The sequence below is a fragment of the Rhineura floridana genome, chromosome 2, assembly GCF_030035675.1.
Source record: "Rhineura floridana isolate rRhiFlo1 chromosome 2, rRhiFlo1.hap2, whole genome shotgun sequence".
NCBI classification, from domain to species: domain Eukaryota; kingdom Metazoa; phylum Chordata; class Lepidosauria; order Squamata; family Rhineuridae; genus Rhineura; species Rhineura floridana.
Genome location: NC_084481.1, coordinates 192323557 through 192349410, shown reverse-complemented (window position 1 = coordinate 192349410; position 25854 = coordinate 192323557). Strand labels below are relative to the sequence as shown.

The 25854-nt window shown below is 42.3% G+C and overlaps 1 protein-coding gene across 1 annotated transcript in view; it reads right to left on the bottom strand.

Annotated features, from left to right (window-relative positions):
• IFT43 (intraflagellar transport 43) overlaps positions 1-25854 on the bottom strand; it is a 93639-nt gene that overhangs the window by 14331 nt on the left and 53454 nt on the right. Inside the window, exon 6 of the mRNA XM_061611791.1 lies at positions 1754-1826. Within this exon, the coding sequence (XP_061467775.1) occupies positions 1754-1826 (73 nt within the window). The remainder of the gene's footprint in view (positions 1-1753; positions 1827-25854) is intronic.

The following is a 25854-nucleotide window of genomic DNA, read 5'->3' as shown; positions in this document are numbered from 1 at the left end:
TTATCCAATGTATACTTGCGATGTGATCTCTGGTGCCTCTTCCCTTTCTAAATCCAGCTTGGACATCTGTCATTTCTCGCTCCATATATGGTAAGAGCCTTTGTTGTAGAATCTTGAGCATTACTTTACTTGCATGGGATATTAAGGCAATAGTTTGATAATTACTGCATTCCCTGGGATCCTCTTTCTTTGGAATTGGGATGTATATTGAACAATTCCAGTCTGTGGGCCATTGTTTTATTTTCTATATTTCTTGACAAATTGTTGTCAAAATTTGGACAGATTCCGTTTCCGTAACTTGTAGCAGCTCAATCGGTATGCCATCTATTCCTGGTGGTTTGTTTCTTCCAAGTATGTTAAGTGCAGCTTTCACCTCACATTCTAAAATTCCTGGTTCTTCTTCATATGGTTCCTCCGTGAATGAATTTGTCATCCTTGCAACTCTTTTATATAATTCTTCAGTGTATAAGTTTCCTATGGTTAATCATTTTCTTTTGCTTCGGTTTCTGTGAATATGTGAAATACAGCAACACTTTACACTAAAAAAACTCCAAAAACAATTATGGAATAATGGCACTGGCTATTCTGTAGAATAGTCTCCAATGGACATGAGGAGTTGTCTCCGTTTTCACAAGATAAAACAGTGGGAGACGAAATATATTCTAGCAAAATTCTAGGTGTGCTCTATGTTTTTAATTGACTAAGCCCACCTTTCCATAAGTGAAGTGGTTTAAGCAGAGCAGGCTAAAAACATGCATCTTGGACAGGCCAACATTGTTTTTTCCAACAGCTAGAGTCATTGCTTACGTAGCAACATATTGTAATCAGTCTGATTTTACATCAAACTCCTGTTTCAGATTCAACTGTTAATGTGCCCAAATTAGAAACAGAGCATAACCTCCAGTTTGAAACACAAAAGGCTGTCTTCACCATCATATGACATTGACCAATAAAAAGGCTTTGAAATTAATAAAAATAAAATTGACACAGATTTCTAGGATGAATAATGAGAAAAATATAATTTTCTAGGTTAGATTCTCTGTAGAAACAGTAATAACACAGAAAAGAAGCAAAGTAAGAAGAACACCAACAAACATACAAAAATGTAATTCTCCATCTATGGAGATGGCAGGTGTTGCCACCACTCATCATATGCTCAGAGGCACATGTTACCAAATTCTTCCAAGCTACGCAGGAAGTGGATTGGACTGTGAAAGACCAACCCACATTGTGTTTGCATTTTGACAAATTTGTAGGGCAGTACAATATCTCAGAGAGGAGGTCAGGTCTTCTGCTCCTCTGGTGCATTCACTGTAGCTGCCCAATTTCCCTACTTTTTCAAGTTTGATAGAAATATCTGTTGGCTATAGGTACGTTCTTAAACCACAAGGTTTTTTGCCTATTATTGAATCATTGTACATTCCATTGTTGTAACCCATCCTGTGACCTTATGTAGAGTAGGTGAGAAATCTTATAAATAAAATAAAATAACTGCCCTAAATACAGACCTGGTCTTACTACAAAACTCCGTATTTATTGTGTTTACACACAAGTACTCAAGAATCCATAGCAGTGGTTCTCCCTCTTCATATGAAAAACAGAGTTTATCCTAATTGTTTGTTATTTATAACACCATCATCTAACGGCTCAAGCAAATCACAACACATGGCACTAAAAACCATTTGAGTAGGATCCTCTAATGATTGCCAGTTTAGCACAAGGATTCCTATGGCACTTGTGATCTTGCTGTTACCTGGGTGGGGCTGCCACTTGCATGGCAAAGTCTTCCTCTTGTACCTCCTCCAAGTCAGGGATCACTGGAATATCTGCAAGGGATGGAGGAGTCATAAGACAGAAGAATTACAACGATTCCCATTTTCTCTGTGTGAAAGTAACTTGGACGGGCCATAACTCAGTGTTAAAGCACATGCTTTGCATGCAGAAGGTCCCAGACTCATCTGATGGCATCTCTAGTCCAAACGTTCATGTAAAAGGTGACGGGGAAGACCTCTGCCTGTGACCCTGGAGAGCCGCTGACAGAGTGGATAGTACTGGAGCAGATAAACCCATGGTCTGACATAATGTAAGGCAGCTTCATATGTTCATACAACTGATCTTCCTCTGAAAACACCAGATACACTCACCGAGGGTGAACACCTGTGTGGCTGCCAGCAGCCCCCTCTTTTTTCTTTTCTTTTTAAATTAAATGGGTGGATACGTGTTCCATTGCTAGGGTGGAAGGAGAACACAGATCCCAATAAATAAAGAAAAGCAGAGGGCTGAATCTGAAGATTGAGGGTAGCCTTGCTGTTAAGAGAAACTGCCAAATACTACCCAAAGAGTTATTCCAACAGTGGTGTGGCAAAGTGGATGCAAATAGAAGATGGTGATGGAGATTATTTATGGCCCCCATCTGCACTGTACATTTAAAGCAGTGCTATGCCACTGTAAACAGTCATGGCTTCCCTCCTTTGCTAAGGTGCTGAGAGTTTTTAAGAGCCTCCTATTCTCCTCACAGAGCTACGACTCCCAGAGTGGTTTAACAATCAATCCTACTTCCTAGGGAACTTTGAGAATTTGCCTAGACACATTGTTAAGGGTTTTATGTACATGGCTAGCTTTCAGAACAATGAGACCCTGACAGAATTAGCTATCTTTCTCCTACATAAAAAATTATGCTTCTATGCAAGTACCAGCTTGGGTCCCTCTACCTAAATACCATCTGCACTGACTTCTACACCCTGGATATGCTAGGGATTGAACCTGGAATCTTCTGTATGCAAAGCTTGTGCTCTACCACCAAGTTATGGCCCTTCTCCAAACTGGCCAAGCAGCATCCAGCCTACAAGGTTTTTGTCCAGCCCCTGTCAGCTAATTTGCAGCTCTGGAGAGTTCACGCTAAAGCAGTTTAACTGCATTTCTAATTTTGAGTTTGAAACATTTTTCAATTTTTAAAACAGTGGATTTCATCATTATTTTTCTTCGTCTTTTAAAATGTCACAAGTCTTTTGGCTATACTAGGATGATGAAATACTCCCTAAACACTGCACTTCCATTTTCAGTGAACCACCTCTTGAACAACTGGATTCTAAAGAATACAGCTCCTCTGGTTTAATATGATGGCCATCCCTGTTCTCTGGGCTGCCTTGTTCTAATTCTGAAAGCTGTTCCAGAGTCCTACACTCAGGGATGGGAAACTGACTAAGCTCTACAGTCATCGGTTACCACATTGCTTGAAACAAAAAAGGGATGGTACCTCAGCAATGAACAGGCTGCTTCCAATTCTATCCACAATGCTGCTTTTGTAACTAAGCATCTGGCTGTTTCAAAGTCTGCCCTATCTGCAGCCCAGGCTGAAATGAATATTCAAGAGCTGGAAAGGTTCCCTGCCTGTAGAGCCTGGGGTCCAATTGTTTTTTTTTATAACTGTTTCCTCTTACAGCCCTCTCCCAGGTCCAAAGTGCACAGATCCCATCTTCACATCCACTCTGCTTCCCTGCAGGCTCCCCTGACCCTGGTAGAGACAGCACTGGTCCATCTGCAACAGGGCAAGGGTTAGCCCAGACTCTTGACAAGAGGGCTGTTTGGAGCAACCCACACAGTGGGATTTCTCTCTAATTGGCTGCCCGGTGTAAGGGGCTGAATGAAACCGAGACCGAAGCCAGAGCTAAGCCAAAGCAAGAGACGGTGACAGCTTGGACCATCTCAGCAGAGTTGTGCCTTCCAGCTCCCCAACCACCCAAGGACCTGCTGCCTTCAATGGAGCAGCTTTCAGACCACAGTAATGTGGATAAAGAGGAACTGAAGCACTTGAGGCTTCATCTTTGTGCCAAATGGCCACAGCCTCAGCACCATATTGCAGAAAGGCCTGTCACTACCTATGGAAGATTTGCATGAATTTATTTCACAGCAGGGGTTCACAGCCTCAGGCTGAACGGGCCACAAAAGAATAATAGTGATATAAAGGGTGGTGAAAGATAAGCTGGGAACAAATCTAAGGTATGAATCTGTGAGGATCAGAAGGCCTAGTATCCAAGCCCTTGCATAGTCATCTAAGTCCCTTTTAGGATCTAGTTGTCACACAGAAAAACCTGGCTTTTAAGTACCTCTTTCTGAGAGACTGTGAATGGGTCTCCCAAGGTGCCAGATCAAAGTCACAATGCCCAGAAAGTTAGGAATGAAAAGCAATAACCACACCAGCTATTTAGAAAATACAGATCAAAAATATTATTTGGGACCACTTCACACTATCCATTTAGTGTGGCAAGACCTGCAGCGAACACTGAATAAAGAAATGACTATCCAACTACTTCATCCCATGCTGACGAGGATGAACTGATTTCACTATGTACTGTTAACTCACATTTTGTCAAGCTAAAAGGCTTAGTGGAATTAACAAACCAGAGGGTCAGAATCATAAAATCAAGAGAAATTTGCAACAGTAATTAGGGGTATTTTCAGGTAACCAAAGCACATCAAACTAAAATAAAGGTAGTAAACTGGACTTGAGAAGCAGATAGATTTTGAGCCAAAGGAGGAACAATGGGATTGCCCAGTTTCAGATATTAAAAATGAATAAACTAAAGCAGAGCCAGTGTGGTGTAGTGGTTAAGGTGTTGGACTACGACCTGGGAGACCAGGGTTCGAATCCCCACACAGCCATGAAGCTCACTGGGTGACCTTGGGCCAGTCACTGCCTCTCAGCCTCAGAGGAAGGCAATGGTAAACCCCCTGTGAATACTGCTTACCATGAAAACCCTATTCATAGGGTCGCCATAAGTCGGGATCGACTTGAAGGCAGTCCAGCACACATATTTCAATTTCTTTATCTTGTTTAATAGAAGCAACCCAGAAATAGGACCCTACACGTTAAATTAAAAAAAGATCTGTACAGATAATAATGCATTGTCATGCATTTTCACATGGGGAACTTCCTGCCTGCGTGTCAAGTTAGACCCACGAGAGGTCTAAGTTTCACCTGCAGGGCCACTTTTCCTCAGCCAAATCAACTTGCCCCATACCTGATGCAAAGGGACAATCAGGAACCTTATCAGGGCTTACCTTTGGTGCTGTTTAAATTTGGCACCAAATACAATTTTGGCACCGTTAGGATTGGAACCTAGCAGAACACCACAGGACAGTTCCCATGGTGCCAAACAATAGCCTCCCACTTTTTGGAAGTGGCTCTGAAAGTATGAGCAGAACTATTGAATCACAGTGACCTCACCCTCACCTCCCTGGGATGCTGCAGAAGGATACTGTAGTCAACAGTATCAAAAGCTGCTGAGAAATCAAGGTGAACAAGCAGGGTTGCATTCCCCCTACCTCTCTCCTGATAGATGTCATCAACCAGGGCAACCAAGGTGGTTTCAGTGCCATGACCAGACCTGAAGCCAGACTGGAATGGATCCAAGTAATTAGTTTTCTCCAAGCGTGCTTGAAATGAGCCAGCCTGTCTGCTCCTGCTTGTCAGTGCTTTTAGCCAATTAGTGAAGTCAGAGCTGTGATAGATAAGTGAGTTGTTTGGCACTAGAGAATAGGAATCACGGGGGTCCTAAAGAGATACTGTTTTCCCCTCCTTTTAGTGCACCTTTCCTGCTTCTGGCTTTTTTTCTAGTCCTTGCAATCTCCATAGTTTGTCCTTCCTTTTTCCCTAGCAACTAGGATGCACCTTTCCTGTGGTGAGTTCACCTGAGATCTGGTAGCCCCTAGAAGTTATTTTCTGTAAGTATTACTTCACAGTAAGCATGGATGAATGTTAAATAATCCCCCTCCCCCAAAAGGCAAAGGTGAAAACTTTGCAAAGAGCCTTATGCATGTACCTTGCTTTGCAGAAACTAAAGAGGACTCAGTAAGAATTCACTGTATAGTTAACCTACAGTACAATGGTAAACATGTCTACACAGAAGGAAGTCTCTTTGTGTCTAATGGGATTTACTTCCAGATAATTGGGTATAGGATGGCAGTCTAGGCTTTGGTTTAGGGTTGGCACTGGGGAGAAAAACAGGATGAAATTCATTAGGTCACTTTTTCTAGTATGGAAATATAATTATAGGAAAACCTTCATCATGATTACTCTCTAATATTGTGTTATTGCCATGCTCCCATCATTTTGTGACTGGTGCCCTTAGCACACTCTCAAAATTTGAAATGTGCCCTCTGGTCCAAAAAGGTGGGTGACCCCTGTTCTAGTTGTTTGGAGTGCCAATTTACAATGAAATACCATTCAGAAGCTCAGACATTACATCTGGAGGCTTTCACAAATATTTAAAAGCCACCCCCATTCTTTGCTAAAAAATGAAAATATATAAAACTTATTGCTGTTAGAATAAAAAGATATATCCAATAAACATTTCTCAAGAGGGAAGACTTCACAAATTATCTCCCTGCAGATTAATCCAAATTCCTATTTTTCCATTTAGTCCTTAATAATATCATTCGCTTCTAAAATATTAATAGCAACTCGTGCAGGTATTCCCTGAAACCACAGGCCCTACCAAATATTTTGGTAGCACATCTTAGCTTGTTGTCCGGATACAGTAGATAGTATTCAATGCTTGTCTTACTCAGAGTAGACTTGTTGACACTAATAGACACAACTAATTTAGGCTCATTAATTTCAGTGGATCTATTCTGAATAGGAATTAGTTGTATACAACCGAATGCCCCTTTGTACCTTGCTTCTGTTCTTGTCAAGTGAAAATTCACAAGTTTCTGAAGACAGAGGAAAAGACACCTGATGGACTGCAGCTCAGATTTAGAAATGAATATTTATAGATGGGAAACAGCAACATGAGAATTGCCCCTCAGTGGAGTTACCTCAACTTAGTTCCTTGGTTCTCTAATGGTGGGGTTGAACTCTGGAAGGGGAACATAAAGTTCTGGGGAAGAGGGGGACACATGAGGAGAAAGGAACAGCATTGAAAAAGAGTGAAGAGAACTTGGTAGGCTGAGTTTCCCAGGGAACCCTCCAAATCTGAAAAATACTGACCTATTTAGCTCCCAGAAATTATTCAAAGCCCTAAAATAATTTGCTCTGTCGTGCTGTGCCATGCGTTGTTCCCATTTATTGACCTGCCATTTTCAGTAACCAATTCAAAGTGGAAACTCCTCCAAGTATAATCCCAGTTATCTGCTATATCCGTACAGTGCTAGAACACATACCTTTAATATTATATATGTGCAAAACTATACAAGACCAGAGCACGTAGAAAGTGAGATTTTGAAGGGTAACTCTTTGGATCTTTCCCATTTTGTGCAGAACACAATGGGAGGCTTTAAAAGCAAAGGAAATGGACTAAGTTTTATATTTTTAACGGCACAAAACTGCAGCCAGATACAAACTTAATTTTTCTGCTGCTGCAAAACTTTGTTTTACCGAACGCTGTTACCTTCTGCATCACGTTTAGGGAATTTTAAACAGGCAAATGGAAGAAGGTATCTGATTGAAGATGAAGTTAAGTGAAAGAAATTGGTCTCATTTAGCACATGACAGGATTCATCTGTGTTCTCGAGTCCACTGAGGTAGCATCATGGGCGTTTCATATTCATGAGCTGCTGCGACACTGTGTCCCCGCATTTACAAAGCACCGTGTTCAGCAAATTCTGTCCCTGTGGACACCCCATGCATTTCATGGTCTTGTCAGAGAGACATCAAACACTCCAGTAACCAAATACCAGAAAATGGCTTTAATTAGTGCATCTCAATCCAATAATTTCCCCCTCTAAATAGAAAAAAGGAGGAAGAAAAATAGAGAAGTGGAAAGCAACAGACTATAATCTTCAAAAAATGGAAGGAACAAGGGATGGAGGCAGCTTCTGCTGAACACCCAAACAAGATTGAGTTCTCTCTCCTGTGAGAGTAATAAGCAAACCGATGAGGCATATATATCCCCCAGCCTCTCTGGACCACTGGCCGCACATGGGTTATCCCAGTGTCAGGCCACTACTCATTTATGATACCATTTAGAGGGCAGTGGGTTTCAAGTCTTTTCAGCAAAAGTAAAGCCATAGCCCTAAAAAAACGAAGGGAAAGATCAAGGAAGAACAAAAAAGAATTGTCCATCTTCCTGAAAGGCCTTATGAAAAGCTGTGACTGTGCCAGCATGCGGGCCAACTAACTTCAGCCAGAAATTATCTAAGCTCTAGGATGATCTCATCCCAGCCCCACCCTATGCCTTGCAGTGCCAGAGAGCAGCACTTTATAATGACCATAATTTTAGTAGAAAAGAAAAGCAAGCTGCATTTCTTGTGTTTTAAATCATCCAGATTTTGATATTTGATTGTCTCCTCTGACTTTCAAGAGAGAGGGAGCAGCAAACACACTCCCCCTCCCCACAGCAAAGTTGACTTCCTTTCACTATATATTAATACTATTGTAGCACTATTGCCTCTGCATTGAGAATATTCTATAGAGACACAAAATGTGGGTAGGCTCACTTTGACTGACTTCTTGGATAACCTTTTAAATAAATAAATAATCATTTTGATTCATTAATAATGAATATTAATATAAGAACATAAGAAGAGCTGCTAGATCAGAGTAAAGGCCAGCCCCATCCAGCTTCCCACAGTGGCCTGTCACTATGAAGGAGAGCAGCAGCTTAAACTGTTCCCCTATACCAGGCAGTTATAATACATTACATTAAGATCGCAATCCTGGACTCACTTACCTGGGAGAAAGGTCCATTATACTCAGTGGGACTTACTTCAGTGTAGATATGTCTAGGATTGCACTGCAAACCAATTATTTATCCACAGGCTGATGATATAAGCAGAAGCATTGTGTTTCAATCTTCTAGTATGAACAGGGCTTAAACTGAAGAGGGCAACAACAGCAGAATATAATATAAACCCAGAGACTGTATTAAGTAGGAAGCCAATCTGAAACTGATCTAAAATATTCAGGGCTTGCAGAGGAGCAAATGTCTACATACCCACAAACCCCAAATGTAAGGCCAGATGGTCAAGTTATTTTGGCACCTGAAGCAGAAAATTCTACAAACACCTTGCCCCTTCTCTGGCAATAGATAAAATACAACTCTACTAAATTAAATAACTAAAAATTTAGTGCCCTTTCATACCATCCAAAATCAGCTGCCCAAGGCAACTTCCTCACTCTGTCTAATGGTAGAGCTGGCCCACTCCAGTTATGCACACAGAGTAAGAGGATGAAATACAGGGTCTCAATGGTAATATAGGACAAACCATACAAGGGTTTCAGTTGTTGGGTAAGATAAAGATAGAATATATTAGGAATTGTGTACTGTTTGGGAGAACAATGAATTTATCCTAATTTGGCTTCCACTTCAAGCACAATGGAAATCATTTAAACCTTTGAAGGAGATTGAGAAGCATTTAAATTCAGGAAAGGAAAGATGGTGATGAAGGAAGAGGAGGAGGAGAATTTAATTTGTTACTTGCCTAACACAGTCTCAGTTTATAATCCAATTTAAAAACAGAGGGTCATATCCAACAAAGTCATCCTGTTCACACAAGGACTTTCACTTGTGCAACAGAACTTCTCCTTGTGCAAATGGGAAATCTTAATCAGCATCTTTAACTACAGTACATGTATAAACTATGTTTCCTCCAAGGTGATGTACATGCGCAAAAGGAAGTCATTGCGCAAACGGGACATCTTAATTAACATCTTCTTTAATTACAGTACATGTATAAACTAAATTTCCTCCAAGGTGATGTACATGGTTCTCCCCTCCTCAATTTATCTTCACAACAACCCTGTGAGGTAGATTAGGCTGAGAGGCAGTGACTGGCCCAAGGTCACCTAGTGAGCTTCATGGCTGAGTGGGGATTCAAACCCTGGTCTCACAGCTCACAGTGCAACATTAACTATTACACCATACTGTCTCTCCTGGAGACAACCAATACAAAATTGCTAAATAGGCTATCAAAATTTAACAAATCTATACATAAAAGATCAGCCTCCACAGAAAACAAACAAAAACAAACTTCAGTAACCTAGAGCAATACTAGCATAAAGCTGGATCATATTCTATCAAATGAATATTATGAGCATTTTCCAGGTCCAGGGAAGGCTTCTTCAGGGGTCATCTTTCCACCGCCTCTTTCAGACAACCCAGGACCATCACAGTTTCTTAAAGAGACATTGATCACCTTCCTGATGCCTTGTCCATGTCCTCAGATGGCATCAACTGAAACTCATCAAACAACACTAGACAAGATTGCATTCCGTATACTTCACTAGATTCACTTACTATAATGGTGGAGTCAAGTCCTGGTGGATGCAAGCATTTTTATTCTCAAAATGCCTCATAAACATGTCACAGTGGGCTTTGGTCACACCACCTCCCCCTGGCCAACATGTAAAAGGCTCTGAACCTTTTCAGAGCCTTTTGCATGCTAACCTGGGGGAGGCAATGCCTGCCATTTTTATGTTTTCTGATTTTTTGTTTTCCCCCTTCTCCCTGGCTAAGCACGAATTGGCTAAAGTGATCACCCACTGATACGGCTGCAGAGTATCTCTGGTCCCAACTTAATATGCGTACTACAGGATTGCGCCATTAATGTTGCCGTACCATAACAGTTAACTAGTTGTATATGTTAAAGGCTCAGATTCTGCAACCAGTTAACAACCTCTGCCTTAATATAACAAACATGAAAGAATTTATGTTGGGTAGTTTGCTCATCATACTGATAACAACTGTAGAACGTTACAGACAGGAGACGTTCAAAAAGAAAGTACACAGAAAAGATTTCAGTTGTCCTCATATTAATTGTATAAATGTTGCCTGAGGGCATGATGCAAAGAAAACATCTGTAAATGCCATAAATTATTGCTTCCTAGAGCAGCCAGTTCTGAGCTGCATGTAACAAAAAGCAATCTCTCATCTACCACCAAGTGATATACATGATTTGGTCCAAATAGTAATGACAGCTGGAACACTAGAGAACAGCATCCTGTACTAATACAATTAAATGCCACATTTTTGAAGGCAAAAATGTGCCAAATATAAAATATCATTTAACTTACAAAAAAATGCAGGATTGCTAGTCTGAAAATAATAAACAAAGGAAGGAGCTGCTCAAGTACCTATAAACTGCTATGACCTTGTATTGTACTATCAGAATAATGGTATATCCTCCATTTATTTATTTTTAAAAGCAGGAAGGTTCACAGAATGCTAGCGATGCCCAAAATGCAACAAAATGTCATTAAAAGACTAAAATGCTTTCTTTAAAAATAAATGCATTTATTAAAAATAAATGCATTTTAATCTTTTACTATACCGAACAACAAACATTTTACATGCAAAGTTTTGCCACATCTGAATCAAGCCATATTGTTGTTGTTATGTGCCTTCAAGTCGATTACAACTTATGGTAACCCTATGAATCAGTGACCTCCAATAGCATCTATCATGAACCACCCTGTTCAGATCTTGTAAGTTCAGGTCTGTGGCTTCCTTTATGGAATCAATCCATTTCTTGTTTGGTCTTCCTCTTTTTCTACTCCCTTCTGTTTTTCCCAGCATTACTGTCTTTTCTGGTGAATCATGTCTTCTCATAATGTGTCCAAAGTATGATAAACCTCAGTTTAATCATTTTAGCTTTTTCCAGACATATTTTGTACAGTACATTTTGTACAGTAGCATATTAGAGTCCAGAATCAAGCCATATCATCAGCAAAATCCTGGACTCTAATATGCTACTGTACAAAATATGTCTGAAATTAAATTTTACTGTCACAGAACAAATTCGAAAAAGTTCCCATCTTTTCTTTGTTAGATCTTATTATAAGTAGATATCTTTAGCATTTGTTTGGTATTCCAAACTTTTTTTTTTTGTTAGAAAAAAAGTAATGTTGGTAAAGTAAAGAAATCTTGGAGTCATCAGGTTCTCAGTGCAGTACAGCAAGTAAAATGACAAGCAAAATACTGTGAGGTAAGAAATACATTATGAAGTATTACAGTGCCCCTGAATAAATGAAGTGTCCTTTTCTGAGAATGTGAATCCTTCATGAAATTTGGCCTCAAAACGTCAGTGTTGCCAAACCAGAAATAATTGTGGAATATGGATTCAGTGCAAGCAATTGGTGAAGCAGGCAGTTAACTACTTGCCAAATTCAGCATTTGCTGCAGGAGTGAGACTGTGCTGGGACCATCAATGGACAAGCTTTTCCACCTGCCTTGCCTCCTCACCCCTGCTTTTTCTGGCATCTTTCTAGGGGCTATCCTTTGCCAGGACAATGAATGTATTTGGCTTTTAGGTGTGGGTTGCTTTTTAAAAAAAAAAAAGTTAAGTTTTCATTGTCTTAAATTTTTGTAATTTATATTTCTTTTCTTACTTGTATTTTGTGTATTTTTTTTGTGAGCCGCCTTGGGGGCCTTTTTGGCCAAAAGGAGGCATCAAAATAAACTATAACATAACATGGATTCACTCAAAACTGCAATCTCAGGTTGATAATTTGGTCCTGAGAATTGGCTCAAAGAGAGACGGAAAAGGGTTATGGCTACATTCCTGACTGCCCTAACAGTGATGGCGGAAATGTGCAAATACAGCTGGAGGTGTCTTGATCCTTTTGACCATGAACAATCAAAAAGCCTTACCCATTAACCTCACTGATATTATTCCTATTGAGTTACAACTGGAACATCACTGTAGCCTTCAGTATCTTTGTTCCATTTGTATTGAAAACATACTGCACTCCACACTGCAACATTTTGTTGTAAGTCCATCTAGATCAGCCTTTCCCAACCAGTGTGCCTTCAGATGTTGTTGGACCACAACTCCCATCTTTCCTGACCTTTGGCAATGCTGGCTGAGGCTGATGGGAGTTGTGGTCCAACAACATCTGGAGGCACATTGGTTGGGAAAGGCTGATCTAGATCATAGATTCATAGATTTGGAAGGGGGCCTACAAGGCCATCGAGTCCAACCCCCTGCTCAATGCAGGAATCCAGATTAAAGCATACCCGGCAGGTGGCTTTCCAGCTGTCTCATGAATGCCTCCAATGTTGCAGAGCTCACCACATCCCTAGGTAACTGGTTCCATTGTCATACCACTCTAACAGTTAGGACGTTTTTCCTGATGTTCAGTTGAAATCTGGCTTTCTGCAACTTGAGCCCATTATTCTGTGTCCTGCACTCCGGGATGATTGAGAAGAGATCCTGGCCCTCCTCTGTGTGGCAACTTTTCAAGTATTTGAAGAGTGCTATCATATCTCCCCTCAGTCTTCTCTTCTCAAGGCTAAATATGCCCAGTTGTTTCAGTCTCTCCTCATAAGGCTTTGTTTCTAGTTCCTTTATCATCCTCGTTGCCCTCCTCTGAACCTGTTTCAGTTTATCTGCATCCTTCTTAGTGTCGTGTCCAGAATTGGACACAGTACTCAAGATGAGGCCTAACCAGTACTGAACAGAGGGGAACCAATACTTCACGCAATTTGGAAAATATGCTTCTGTTAATGCAGCCTAAAATAGCATTTGTCTTTTTTGCAGTCACATCACACTATTGGCTCATGTTCAGCTTGTGATCAACAACAATCCCAAGATCCTTCTCACATGTAGTATTGCTGAGACAAGTATCCACATTTGGTTTCTTTTTCCTAGGTGTAGAACTTTGCACCTATTCCTGTTAAATTTCATTCTGTTGTTCTCAGGCTAATGCTCCAGTTTACCAAGAAATTTGGTAATTTCAGGCTAATGCTCCAGCTTACCACTTTGAATTTTGTTTCTGTCTTCCAAGGTATTAGCTATCCCTCCCAATTTTATATCATCTGCAAATTTGATAAGCATCCCCTGCACCTCCTCATCCAAGTCATTAATGAAAATGTTGATGAGCACTGGGCCCAGGACTGAGCCCTGCGGTACTCCGCTTGTTACCTCCCCCCAGTTTGAGAAGGAACCATTGATAAGCACTCTTTGAGTATGATTCTGTAGCCAATTGTGGATCCACCTGATAGTTGTTCCATCCAGCCCACATTTAGCTAGCTTGCGAATCAGAGTATCATGGGGCACTTTGTCAAAAGCTTTGCTGAAGTCAAGATATATTATGTCTATAGCATTCCTTCAGTCTACCAGGGAGGTTACCCGAACAAAAAAATGAGGTAACTGGCAGGATTTGTTCTTGATAAATTCATGTTGGTTTCTAGTAATCACTGCATTGTTTTCAAGGTGCTTACAGATTGACTGCTTTATAATCTTCCCAGGGATCGATGTCAGGCTGACTGGTCTGTAGCTCCAAGTTTCCTCCTTTTTGCCCTTTTTGAAGATTGGGATAACATTAGTCCTCCTCCAGTTGTTCGCCACTTCACCCATCCTACAGGATGTCACAAAGATAGACAGTGGTTCCAAGAGTTCTTCAGCCAGTTCCTTCAATACTCTAGGATGCAGTTCATCAGACCCTGCAGATCTGAACTCATTTAAAGTGATTTGGTATTCCTTGACCATTTGTCTATCAATCTCAATCCTGCCCTTCAACTTCATGTTTCCAAGGAAGGTCACAAACCCTCTTTTGGGAGAAGACTGAGCCAAAGTAGGAATTGAGCACTTCTGCCTTTTCTTTGTCATCTGTTATCATTTTGCCATTCTAATTAAGTAGCTGTACCACAATTCTTTTCTTTGTCTTTTACTAAGCATGTACCTGTTGCGCTGCAGCCAACTCAGAAGGGACAGGAAGGGGGGAGGCATGAGTTTCAGGCACCTCCGCAGCCAGAAGAAGCAGAGTTGGGGATTGTTGTGTCTGAGCAGGATCGTGCGGGAGGGGGGCAGCCTGATCTCCAGCCAGTTCCCACGAGTAACGCCCTTTCCGAGGAGCCGAGCGCACCGCCCCCAGTTGATGCAGAGGACTTGTGGGGGGAAGCTTCAGAGTCAGTGCCAGCTCCTCCTTTACCAAGCAGTTCCCAGGAGGATTCCAGTGTGGCACCGCCCCCTGACCTCAAGCCCGTTGCTCGGAAGCAGGTGTCTTCAGATGAGCTGTTGGATGCGCGTCCCCTGTCTCCTCGTTCCCGTCGCCGCGAGAAACGGACAGGGCAAAGACAGGAATTACGAAGGAGTCAGAGATTACGTTCAAAAACATTTGCTATATAAGCCTGCCGCTCCCAGTGGGGGGTCGTTGAGTCAACTTCCTTCACACGCTGCAGAGCATGTCTAGAGTATAGTTAGGGACTCTAGTGAGTTAGCGTAGGGTTTCCTATGAAGCGCAATGCCTTTGATGTATCCATTACTCTAATAAAACGAGATTTACTTGCACACACACTCCAGCCTCATTCTTTCGGCTCTGGACGGGACAGTACCTGAAAAAAGTTTTTTTGTTGCTTTTGGAATATCTCACTAACCTCAGCTCATTCTCACCTTTAGCCTTCCTGCCGCCATCCCAGCAATTCCGTGCTACCTTTCTGTACTCCTTTGTGGTCTGGCCTTCTTTCCACTTCCTGTATGTGTCATTTTTTGTTTTCATCTCTAAACTTTCTGTGCAACCACATTGGCTTCACATTCACACTGTGAAGCCCTTTTTTCCTTGATGGAATTGTTTGCCATTGTGCCTTTAGAATTTCCTCTTTTAGGAACACCCAACTTGCATTCCTTTTCTCATTAGGGTCGCTTGCCATGGAACCTTACTTATACCAATGTCGTGTTACAGACTCCCTATGGCACTGACTGCTTCTGGTGTTAGGAGAACTAGCTAGATGGAACACTGATCTGATCCAGGAATGCTGTTCTTAAGTCATCTCCAAGTTCATCTCTGTGTCATTTCATGTTAAACAGTAGCATGTGACAACAAATTAGGGGTACATACTCAGGATAACTACGTAAATCATTTTAACTATTCTTTTATATACAAAATTGGGTGTGGGGAAAATTATGTGTGGCGTTTTCCATCCTTTCACAAATATGTATGTATGTGACATTGTTATTTTTATCCACATTCGTTTTAAAAACACAAAATTCAAGAGGTGATCATTTACACATCAAGTAGAGTGCAAAAGGCATGCAGAAAGGGAGAAACAGAAAAACATCCTTGCATAATGCTGCAGTTTAGTGATTTTTGCCTTAAAATGAGGCAGAAAAGAAGTTTCTCATAAACCTCTCATTGAACTGTGTGAGAGAGCAGGTATGACTGATTCTATTTAATCCTTTTCATGTGCCGGTGCAAAAACAAGACAAACTACATTTCTTTTATGCTAAATTCTTTAGGTTTTTTTATTTAAAAAATCTTATATATATTTATAAAAAATGCAGCTTTGATCGGTAGCACTCATAACATTTCCATATCCAGAAACTCCTCAGAAGCCCCCTCTCTCCCTGGACGTGAGGCCACAGCAGCTGAAAGCCAACTGGGTTTGATCACAGCCACTTGGAATCGGATTTTCATAAGACAGACGAAGAGCCTAACTGCTGCTTTCTTTCTTGCTGCTATCAGATGAGAAACTGAGGTGGGGGGGGGAGCAGATCCTGAGGGAACAACGCTACAATCAAGGGCTATGCAGTTCTCTTGCTGTGCCTCTCCAGCTGCAATTTTCAAAGAAGCTTGCCTCGGGCACTTTCAAATGATGGTGTCTCAATTCTGTAATCATATTTCAAGAGCTTTTTCTTAAAGGGTCTTTTAGGTAAACCTAGTCCATCAACTTACACTTATGGACTCAACAATCACAGCTGCAATTTGACTGTATATTTAGTGTTTCACAGAATTCTGTCAGGAAAGCATTGCTTGCCAAAAACCCATTCCTAAGCATGTGTGCTTAGCACTGTCCATCGCCATTACTAAAATCACGTGCATTAGACTGCTTTGGCCCTTCCTCTCCACAGAAACACCAAGCTCCTCTGTATAGAAAAGGGCTCTCAAAGAGCAGCATTCCACTAACTTCTGGTGCTTTTTTATTTTATGCATTTATTTAATAAATTCGTACATCGCTTTTCAAGACAAGACTTCTCAAAGTGATTTACAACCACATTCCATTCCCTTTGACCAACCCTAAGTCAAGGAAGGTAGCAACTCTCTTTGTAAATATCCTCCCTGCTTGCCCCCCCCACCAGTGACATCCATTCATCTCTGATTACTTCTTGGCCACATTATATGCCCATCATGCTGTCTGAACTCCAGTTCTTTCTTTTAAAAAAAATACCACCATTTGGAATACTGTGGGCTAAAGCTTCATGACAACCAAAAGTTAACCACATTAATTTCATAGCAGGCAAAATTCAAAGGTATAATACTAAACCTCTGCTCTGACTGTTCCTTACTCCAGTCACTTTGCCTACTTCCCATCTTAATTTCACCAATGCTCAGTGTTCTTCCTACACAGTTTTCATATTTTCCCCCAGCTCTATGCCTCAGAATCCTGCCAGAGTCTCATTGCTTAGCTATCCTGTCCTGCGCCCCTTCCCCTCCAATACCTGGACATTGTTATTTGCACTGAACACCTGTAGTTTATGACTCAATGAATCTTATCAGCCTCAGGGTCTCCATTTTTAAGATTAGCCAAAGAAACTATACTTTATCATGAGTTCTTTAAGACTGAATCGCCTGGAGTGGACTATTCTGATCTCTGTTGTAAGCCAGACCCAAATCCTATACTTGCTGCTTATTAGTAAATCATTTATCAGTGGGACAGGCTGCAGTTACAGGAGAACTGCAATCTCCTGTAACTAGGGACTGCAATCAGGTAGTTAGTTGAGGCAGGGGCAAAATCTGCCCTAGACACTGATGATGTCTATGTCAGAGGAAGGGGTCAAGCTTTTGCATCCACCTCAGCATCAGTCCCCACTGGAGCCAATTTGTCCCAAAAAAGTCAATAGGAGGCAGGGCATACCCTGAAAGCAGCTGGTGTAGCAACTTTGCTGAAGCTAAGCAGGTCTGAGTTTGGGCAGTACCCAGATGGTAGTCTGCCTTGGAACTCTAAGTATGTGGCTTTGAGTTCCATAATGGAAGGAAATGCATTCTAATAGCAAATTCAATTCTTTACCAGTCCTCATGTAAGCAAAATGGCACCATCCATGCACAAGACGGAGGCATCAGTAGGACTGGGGAAAATCCATGGTTTGCAGAAGTACAACAAAATCTTTACAGGGAAATCTTTTTTTGGGGGGGGATTCAAAATCATCCCAATGAGGACTGAGCAGGCTGAAATACTGTTGGGCAGGAAAAAGGAAAACCAGGTGGGAGAGTGGAGTATCTTGGGAACAGGACATGGCTGACTGATTAGTGCAACATTTTGTTGCAGATCCTACTTGTAAATAAATAAATATAATTTTAAAAGTTGCAGAGAAATGTCCAGACTAATTAGGGGCACAACCCCCCCCCAAATACCTGACACACAGACTGGGGGAAGGTTTTGCTTCTACCCTAATCATGTCCCCAAGCATGGTGCTTTAATTTCTTCTGTAGAAGTGAATGCCCACTGTTGACATCTGTAGAAGAACAATATGGCTACATTGGGAAAACACCATTCACATGAGGTACCAGGCCTGCCCATACTCACGTTGCTGGGGTCAGCTGAACCACAAAGTACATTACCCCTGCTTGCTTGCTTTTCTTTTTTTTTAAAGATATTTTCCTGGCTCCATTTCTCATGAAGCATGTAAGAGTTAGAGTGGGACACTCATGAACAGCTCAAAGCTCAATATTATTGGGAATCAGAAGGAAGAACCTGGTATGAAAGAAGAACAATCTCTAGCAATAACCTTGCATGGCACAATGCAGAACTACCCTACACAGGAACTGGGCACTTCTCTGGAGTTACAAAAACAAGAATAACAGAAGCAAAATACTGTGTTTGACCCACACAGAAATGCCACCCCTTTCCAAATCCTTGTTTCTTTCCCCTTATGTAGGTCTACAGAGCAGTCTGAGCTTAGAAGAAGCATCTGGCTCTGGAGAGGAGACTCTCAATAGATAGCACTTTTCCAGTTCATCTAACAGCTTGGCATCTTCCATCTCATCCAGCTCCATTACTGTGCTGAGCTCAGCCACTACTGCCCATTTTCCCTGTTGACATGGATAGAAAATTGAGCAATTACCCTTAAATGCTTCTCTTTCAGATCACCCAGATTGCTACATACACAATATTAAGCCCTCAATTGCCCCTGGCCAAAAGTGGTTCAACCAGGTCTGTCCTTTAGGAATTAAACAATTTTTGTTGCTTGCAAGGGTTTATTATTCCTAAGGTTGTCACTATATTAAATCCCATTAAAGTAGACTTCCCATGGTGCAGTAAGCCACAGATCCTCTCTTTGAGTTTTGGAGCAAGAGGACTTGAGTAGCAACACGGCAAAAGTAGCAGAAGTATGTTGCCTACTGACTGAGATACCTACATATATACACACATGCATGAGCATACAAAGAAGCAATGTATTGACAAGACTGTCTTCACTATTTCACGTGTGCAAGCATTCCTAGTGAATCCAATATCTGGGAGAGAATTACGATCCTTGAGAATCTCGGATTTTTAAGAAAGTAATTCTCCAGTCTTCACAACTATGAAAGTGCATTAGAAAATACAATGGCAATATCTACATTTATTTATTTGACCCATAAATCATTATTTTAATGTTAAGTACTTATAGCTTAACCATAAGCTAGTACTATAGTCTAAAATATATATATTTATTTTAAATAAATTAATGTCATAGTCTGTCACTGGGCAGGCTTTTATCTTTTCCTTCACTATGGTTTCCACTCATGATCCCTGCCCATCATTCTTGATTGCTTCTCACACCTAAATATTATTCCACCATTGCTTTCTTCCATCCTCAGTAAATTCTGTGTAATTGGAAATATCAGGGTAAGAATATAGCATGTTATAGTCAGTTTAATCTGTATGAACAATATTGCATAGTTTTACTGTGTTGTAGAACGCTGAATTTTCTGAGGGGGATCATGACCATCCCAAGGAAGAAAGGCACACTTAAAATGTAGAGGAAATAATAATGTACAACCATAGTGTGAAATCAGATACTTATTGGGACAGTATGAAGAAATATTTATATAAGCTTGATTGTTAAAGAGGTTTATTATTTACACAACCTGTAAAGATATTTATAATGCACTCCTGTGCATGTTTACTCAGAAGCAAGTCCCAATGTACTCAATGGGACTTACTCAAACAGGGAAACGTGCACAGAACTGCACCCTCAAGTGATAAAGAACTAAAGAATGCACCCAACCCAAAATTCAGAATCATGCTACTTTAAGCTGTTTTGCAACTGTTTTATACTTGTTTTATGGTTATTGGATTTTAAATGGATTTATTTCTTCTTGTGAGCTGCGTTGGTTTCAAATCAACGCTACCTCACAGGGTTGTTGGAAAGACTCCATATACACACACACATACACCCCATATAATAGTTTATTGACAAAACCAGTTGGTCATTGCAGACCTTTTTTTTTAATAAAAAAATCAATAATTTCAGATAAAAGCAGCAATACCTAGGTAAGCCCTGCCTAATGGCTTTAAAAAATAGGATCGCAGGGGGAGAGAAAGATTTACAACACAAACACAATCCTTTGCTATGTTCACTCAAAAGTCCCATTGATTTACAGCACAATCCTAATCGTGTCTACTCAAAAGTAAGTCCAATTGAATTCAATGGGGTGTACTCCTGGTATGTGGGATTAGCATTGCAGCTTTACTCCCAGAAAAGTGAATACATGATTAAAGCTTCATATTGGGACGGTTTTCAAAACAGGCTACGAATTAGACAAACTGCCCTCTTGAACAGCCCAGGATAATTTGAACTTGTTTGATTCCCCATAATTAGAAAAGTATAACACATTGTAATGGCATCATCTGTATGTACACTTCTTTTAAATTTCTGTTCACAAATTATTTGAAAGGTAAAAGGTATAATATGCTATTTTTGCAAGTAATTAAAAAACCCTGTATGTACACTTGTATTAGAATAACTGAAATTGTTTACAGTAAGCAATTGCCTACGAAGATCCTGCTGTGATTTTTTTGTTCTACATCTCCTGCACACACAGAGAAAGGGACTTTTACCATTGCTGAAAGCTATACACTTACTCAGTTTATGAGATTTTGAGAGAAGCAGGAAAAGACAACCGTTTTCTTGCAATGGGGTCTAGCTATTGCCTGGAGCAACAAATCCCTTGTCAATCACAGCCCTGACTTCACTTGTTGGCTACAAACCTGAATGGGCAGGGTTAGAGCTGCCAGCTACGAGCTCATTTAACAGAAGTTGCAGGGGCAGCAGCTGACTTTTTGGTGTATATTTCTTCAACCAGACTACCTAGAAACTTAATTTTTAAAAAATGAAAGCTGAGAGTCTGGAGATTGGGGCAACTCACCCAGAGACCTGGAGAGGACCCCAAGAATCTGGAGTCTCTGGGCAAAAACCGGAGACCTGGCAACATATGGAGCAGGCTTCGTTGGGTGTTCGTGTCTCTTTTTGGATTTTATTTTACTGCCACCGGGCCTGAAATATAGGGGTGACAGCGGGCTGAGCTGACTAATGGATGGTCCATGTGCTCCTGTTCTTCCTTGCTATTTGTGTTGTGGGCATAACTGTGATTTTGGTGGGAAAACCATTTTAGATCATGGTTTGCTTCTGGGAGTTTTTCATGGGAATGCCATTTTATATCTGTCCTACTTCTGTTGCCTTCATAGTTGGGTTTTTTTTTTGAGGGAGTGTCATTTTGAAAGTGTTTGTCCATTCACTCTGCTTTACCACACCTCCAACTCTTTTCCAGTTGCAGAGCGTGGGGTGTTTTGGTCTTTACTGCTGCCTTACACCTTGCTCTGGCCTTGGAGGCGGACGCCCGATGTGCAGTCACATAGAGGGTAGATTTTGCGTGGGAGGGTTCTCTCTCCCCATCCCCTCATCCTCTGGGTTGTCTAGTATTGTGTGACAGCAGCAGGCAGTTCCTGTCAACAGGCTAATAAGCAGGTTGGGCTGTGGTCACTGGCAGAGAGGCTGGCTTTAGGGGCTGCTTCTGGTCAAGAGAAGGAGCACTGTTTATCTTCGGGGTTTACTAGCCTTCTCATCTCCAGGACACTTTCTCAGTCTTTCTGAGTGGTTGCCTGCTTCCATTCGCTCCTGTGCTCCTGTATAGTTTTTTTTTGGGGCGGGGGGGGCATTTGCTTGTATTTAGCCATGTTGGTATATAGTCGCTGGGGGAGAGGCTGGCTTTAGAGGCTGCTTCCTGTCAAGAGGCTAATAGGCAGGAGCATCTTTTTTCCTGCTCTGTGCAGGGTAGTTTGCTAGCCTTTCCATATGCAGGATCTTTTCTCAGTCTTTCTGAGTGGCTGCCTGCTTCCTTTCACTTTTGTTCTCCTATAGAGGTCGTGAGGGATGTGTATGTGGAGCTTGGTATTTGATCCACTTCTTGAACATAATCATTGGTGTGGATGTGGGGCAATGGAACCCCTGGGTTTGGTTGCTCAAGGGGATAAGATGTCTGACTCACATGAGTCTGTGGTCTCTGAGTCAAGGCATCGTGTCTCAGTGACTTCTGGGTTATCGAGGCCTGTCCAAGAGGTGGCAGAGCCTCGCTTATTGGTGGCCAACATGGGAAGCTCCTACCAGCTAGGGAATTTCCAAGGACTTTTTCATGGTTATGGACTGGTATCTCTCAGAGATTTGGAGAGGCCGTTCTGTCATCTTCCATTCCACATTAGGTAATCATTGAGAAGGGTCTCTTTCTTAGAAGAGCTTGAAGTAGTTGCTACGCAAGAGCGCTTGTTCCTTCTGATGTTTTCTTGAGTCTTTGGCGAGAGTACGTAGGGTGTTGCAGCTTTCAGTGGAGATGTCTTTGGCTGAGGCTGCCAAGAATCCTTCAGTCTCTGAGGCTTGCAAGACCTTTCCTTCTGTTGCCACTAAACTAGCCACAGTGCCCTTTCACCAGTCATTTGAGGATATTTGGGATGCGGAATGGGCACATCCCAATAAGTCTAAGAATGCTTAGGTGGCATTGCTCCCTTCCTGATAAGTAATGCAGCACCTTGGATTTCCTTCAGTGGAACAACTCTTGGCCATTTTAGCATCTAATGCCACCATCCCCTCAGAAAGGGATGGGGCCCAAGAGATCTTTGCAATAAGCACATTGAAGGAGCTCTTCGACATAGTTTTGAGTAGATGCTGTGGCCTTCAGGGCTGCAATGACCTCCTCAATTTTCACTAGCGCTGTTTTCATGTGGGCTGAGGAATTGAGGGCTATGGAGGATGCTTCCAAATTCTTCAACTATTCTTTGAAAAGGACCGCTCATGCTTTGGCTCTGTCAGCAGATGCTTCAATGGATGCTCTCCAGGTTCCACTAGGTTGATGGCAGCAGCCATGGTGGCTAGGTGAAACATTTGAATCAAACAGTAGGAGGTGGATCAGGCATCTCAACAGAAATTGGTCAGCCTCTCATTCTCTGGCTCACAGCTTTTTGGGGATTTCCTTTGTTGAGACAAAGGAGAGGAAAGAGGGGCTTCCTTCAGTCAAGAAGGATGCCCTGAAGGGTGCCAAAATGCTTCTTTTTGTAATACCAAAGGCTTTGTGAAGCCCATAGAGTATACTGACTTCAAGGCCCACTGGGGGAGGCCTGGGGGAGGTGGGGGACAGCCTGCCTCTAAGCAGGCTAGCAGTCCCTTCCCCTCCTCTTCTGGATTCTCCAAAGGTGCCAAGAAGCCCACCTCCACTTGACACAACCAGGGGTCTGAATCAGCTTCCAGTAGGTGCTTGGCTTCTGCACGGTCAGGTGGGTGCTGGATACTGTCACAGCCAGCTAGGCACTGGGGTTCTCCCAGACTCCACACAACAGATTTCTTCCAGCTACAAGATCTTGGAAACCCAACAAGCACCAGAACTACTGGAAGACCATTGACTATGTCACAGCCATTCATGCGATAGAACAGATGTCTGCTTCGCAGGAGAGCTGTGAAGTTTATTCAGTCTTTTTCTTGGTGCCCAAGAAAAATGGCAACATCAGGGCACTCTTGGGCCTCAGGTGACTCACCTGCACACCAGAGGGATCTGTCTTCATCACTTTCTGGACAACATTCTGTTCTGGGCTTCATCCCGGGAATGGTGTCTCCAGGATACAAGCATGACCCTTTGGTGTCTGTAGGATCGGGGTTTTGTGGTCAACATGGAAAAGAGCTTCCTGACTCCCAAGCAATCTGATTGGCTCAGCAGGACTTCCTCAGGAAGTCAGAGTTGCAGTTACACCCTCAGGTATTTACCCCAGGTGGTATATCAGTTCAACCACCTGGTGAGGGTCCTGTTCACCACTGCAGAAAACACTCAGGTGACGGCATTCATCTCCCGGTTTCCATGCAATGGCATGTAGATGGTGGACACGCTGGAGATGTTCTGGCCCAAGAGGCTCCTTTACATGTTTCTTCCTTTCTCGTTGGTCCAGTGCACATTGCAGAGGGGATATCAATTCAAGGCAGAAGTGATCCAGATAACTCCTTATTTGCCTCACTGTCCGTGCCTCACTGTCCGTACCTCACTGTCCGTGTTTTCCAGGTCTGCTCAACCTGGGTGGGGGGTTTGGAGAATTCCAGTGAGGGAGGACCTGTTTTGGCTTCACCCTTGGCCAGACCTCTTCCAGCTGACAGATGGGAGGCTGAACAGGAGTGGCTGATGCAGCTGGGTGTTTCTGGGGGTGTTTCCAAGACCCTGTTTTCCTCACACTGGGCATTCACGCATAGAGAAAAGTCATCAACGTGGCATGTTTTTCTATCCTGGCACGTCACATCAGGGGTGGACTCTATATCTTGGGATGTTAGATAACTGCTTGGGTTTCTCCAGGCTGGAGTGGAGAAGGGCTTGAGTGTAGCACTCTCAAATGCCAGGCAGCAGCATTCAGCAGTGTTCTGGCCAGTCTTGAGGGTCTGGTGATTTCTTTGCTCCCCCCCGTACAAATGCTTCATTAATGGAGTAAGTCTTAGGTTGCTGCAGGTGGTCCCTAGGTTTTCTAGCTGGAAGCTCAATTGGGTCATCCCTGCTCTTATGGGTCCATCCTTTTGAACCCATGGAGACTTGCTCCTTTAAACTGCTGGCACTCAAGATGGTGTTTTCTGGTGGCCATCACCTAGGCTAGACACATTTTGGAAATGGGTGCTCTGTCTGGGTGGTGCTGCAGCCTGATTCCTCCTTCATTCCAAAGATAAACTTATATTATTTACTTATTTTATTTATTATTTGGTTTATATCCCGCCCTTCCTCCCAATAGGAGCCCAGGGCGGCAGTGGACACTTGGTGTTCCACTGTTCCTAGGAGGTGTTACCCTCATTCTGTCCCAATCCTCCCTGTTCACAGGGAAGGACGTGGCACACCCTGGATGTTTATCATGCCCTGTGGTTCTACTTAAATAGAATGAAGACAATCCAACGATGAGAAGTCCTCTTTGTTCCTTGGCAGGGCCATCAGCTGGCAATAAAGTTTCCACCTTTTCTATTGCTAGGTGGTTCAGAGAGGCTATCGGGATGGCCTATGAGACTTTAGGTAAGCAGCCTTCAGTGGGGGTACTGGCTCATTCATGGAGGGGAGCAGCCACCTCAGCTGCATGCCGGGGTAGGATTCCCATTGTAGACGTTTGTAAGAAAGCTACATGGTCTCTGTGCACACCCTTCCAAGGCCCAATCATGTGGATGCGTTTTCTTCTTCCAGTGCTGCATTCGGAAAAAGGGTGTTGCAAGGGGTTGTTCTCACTTAGGCACACTGCAGAGGAAGCCCGTCCTAGGATGGGACTGCTCTGTTACATGCCTGTCGACAGAGTGCCCTCCACTCCAGTCTGGCAAATGCAGAAATTTTACTGACCGAGAATTACTACTTGCAGACTGGAGTGGCGGAAACTAAGCCCTCCTCTCAGAGATCTAGTCATTTCAAGTTAAAAGTAGCACCTACTGGCAGAAAGCATGCCC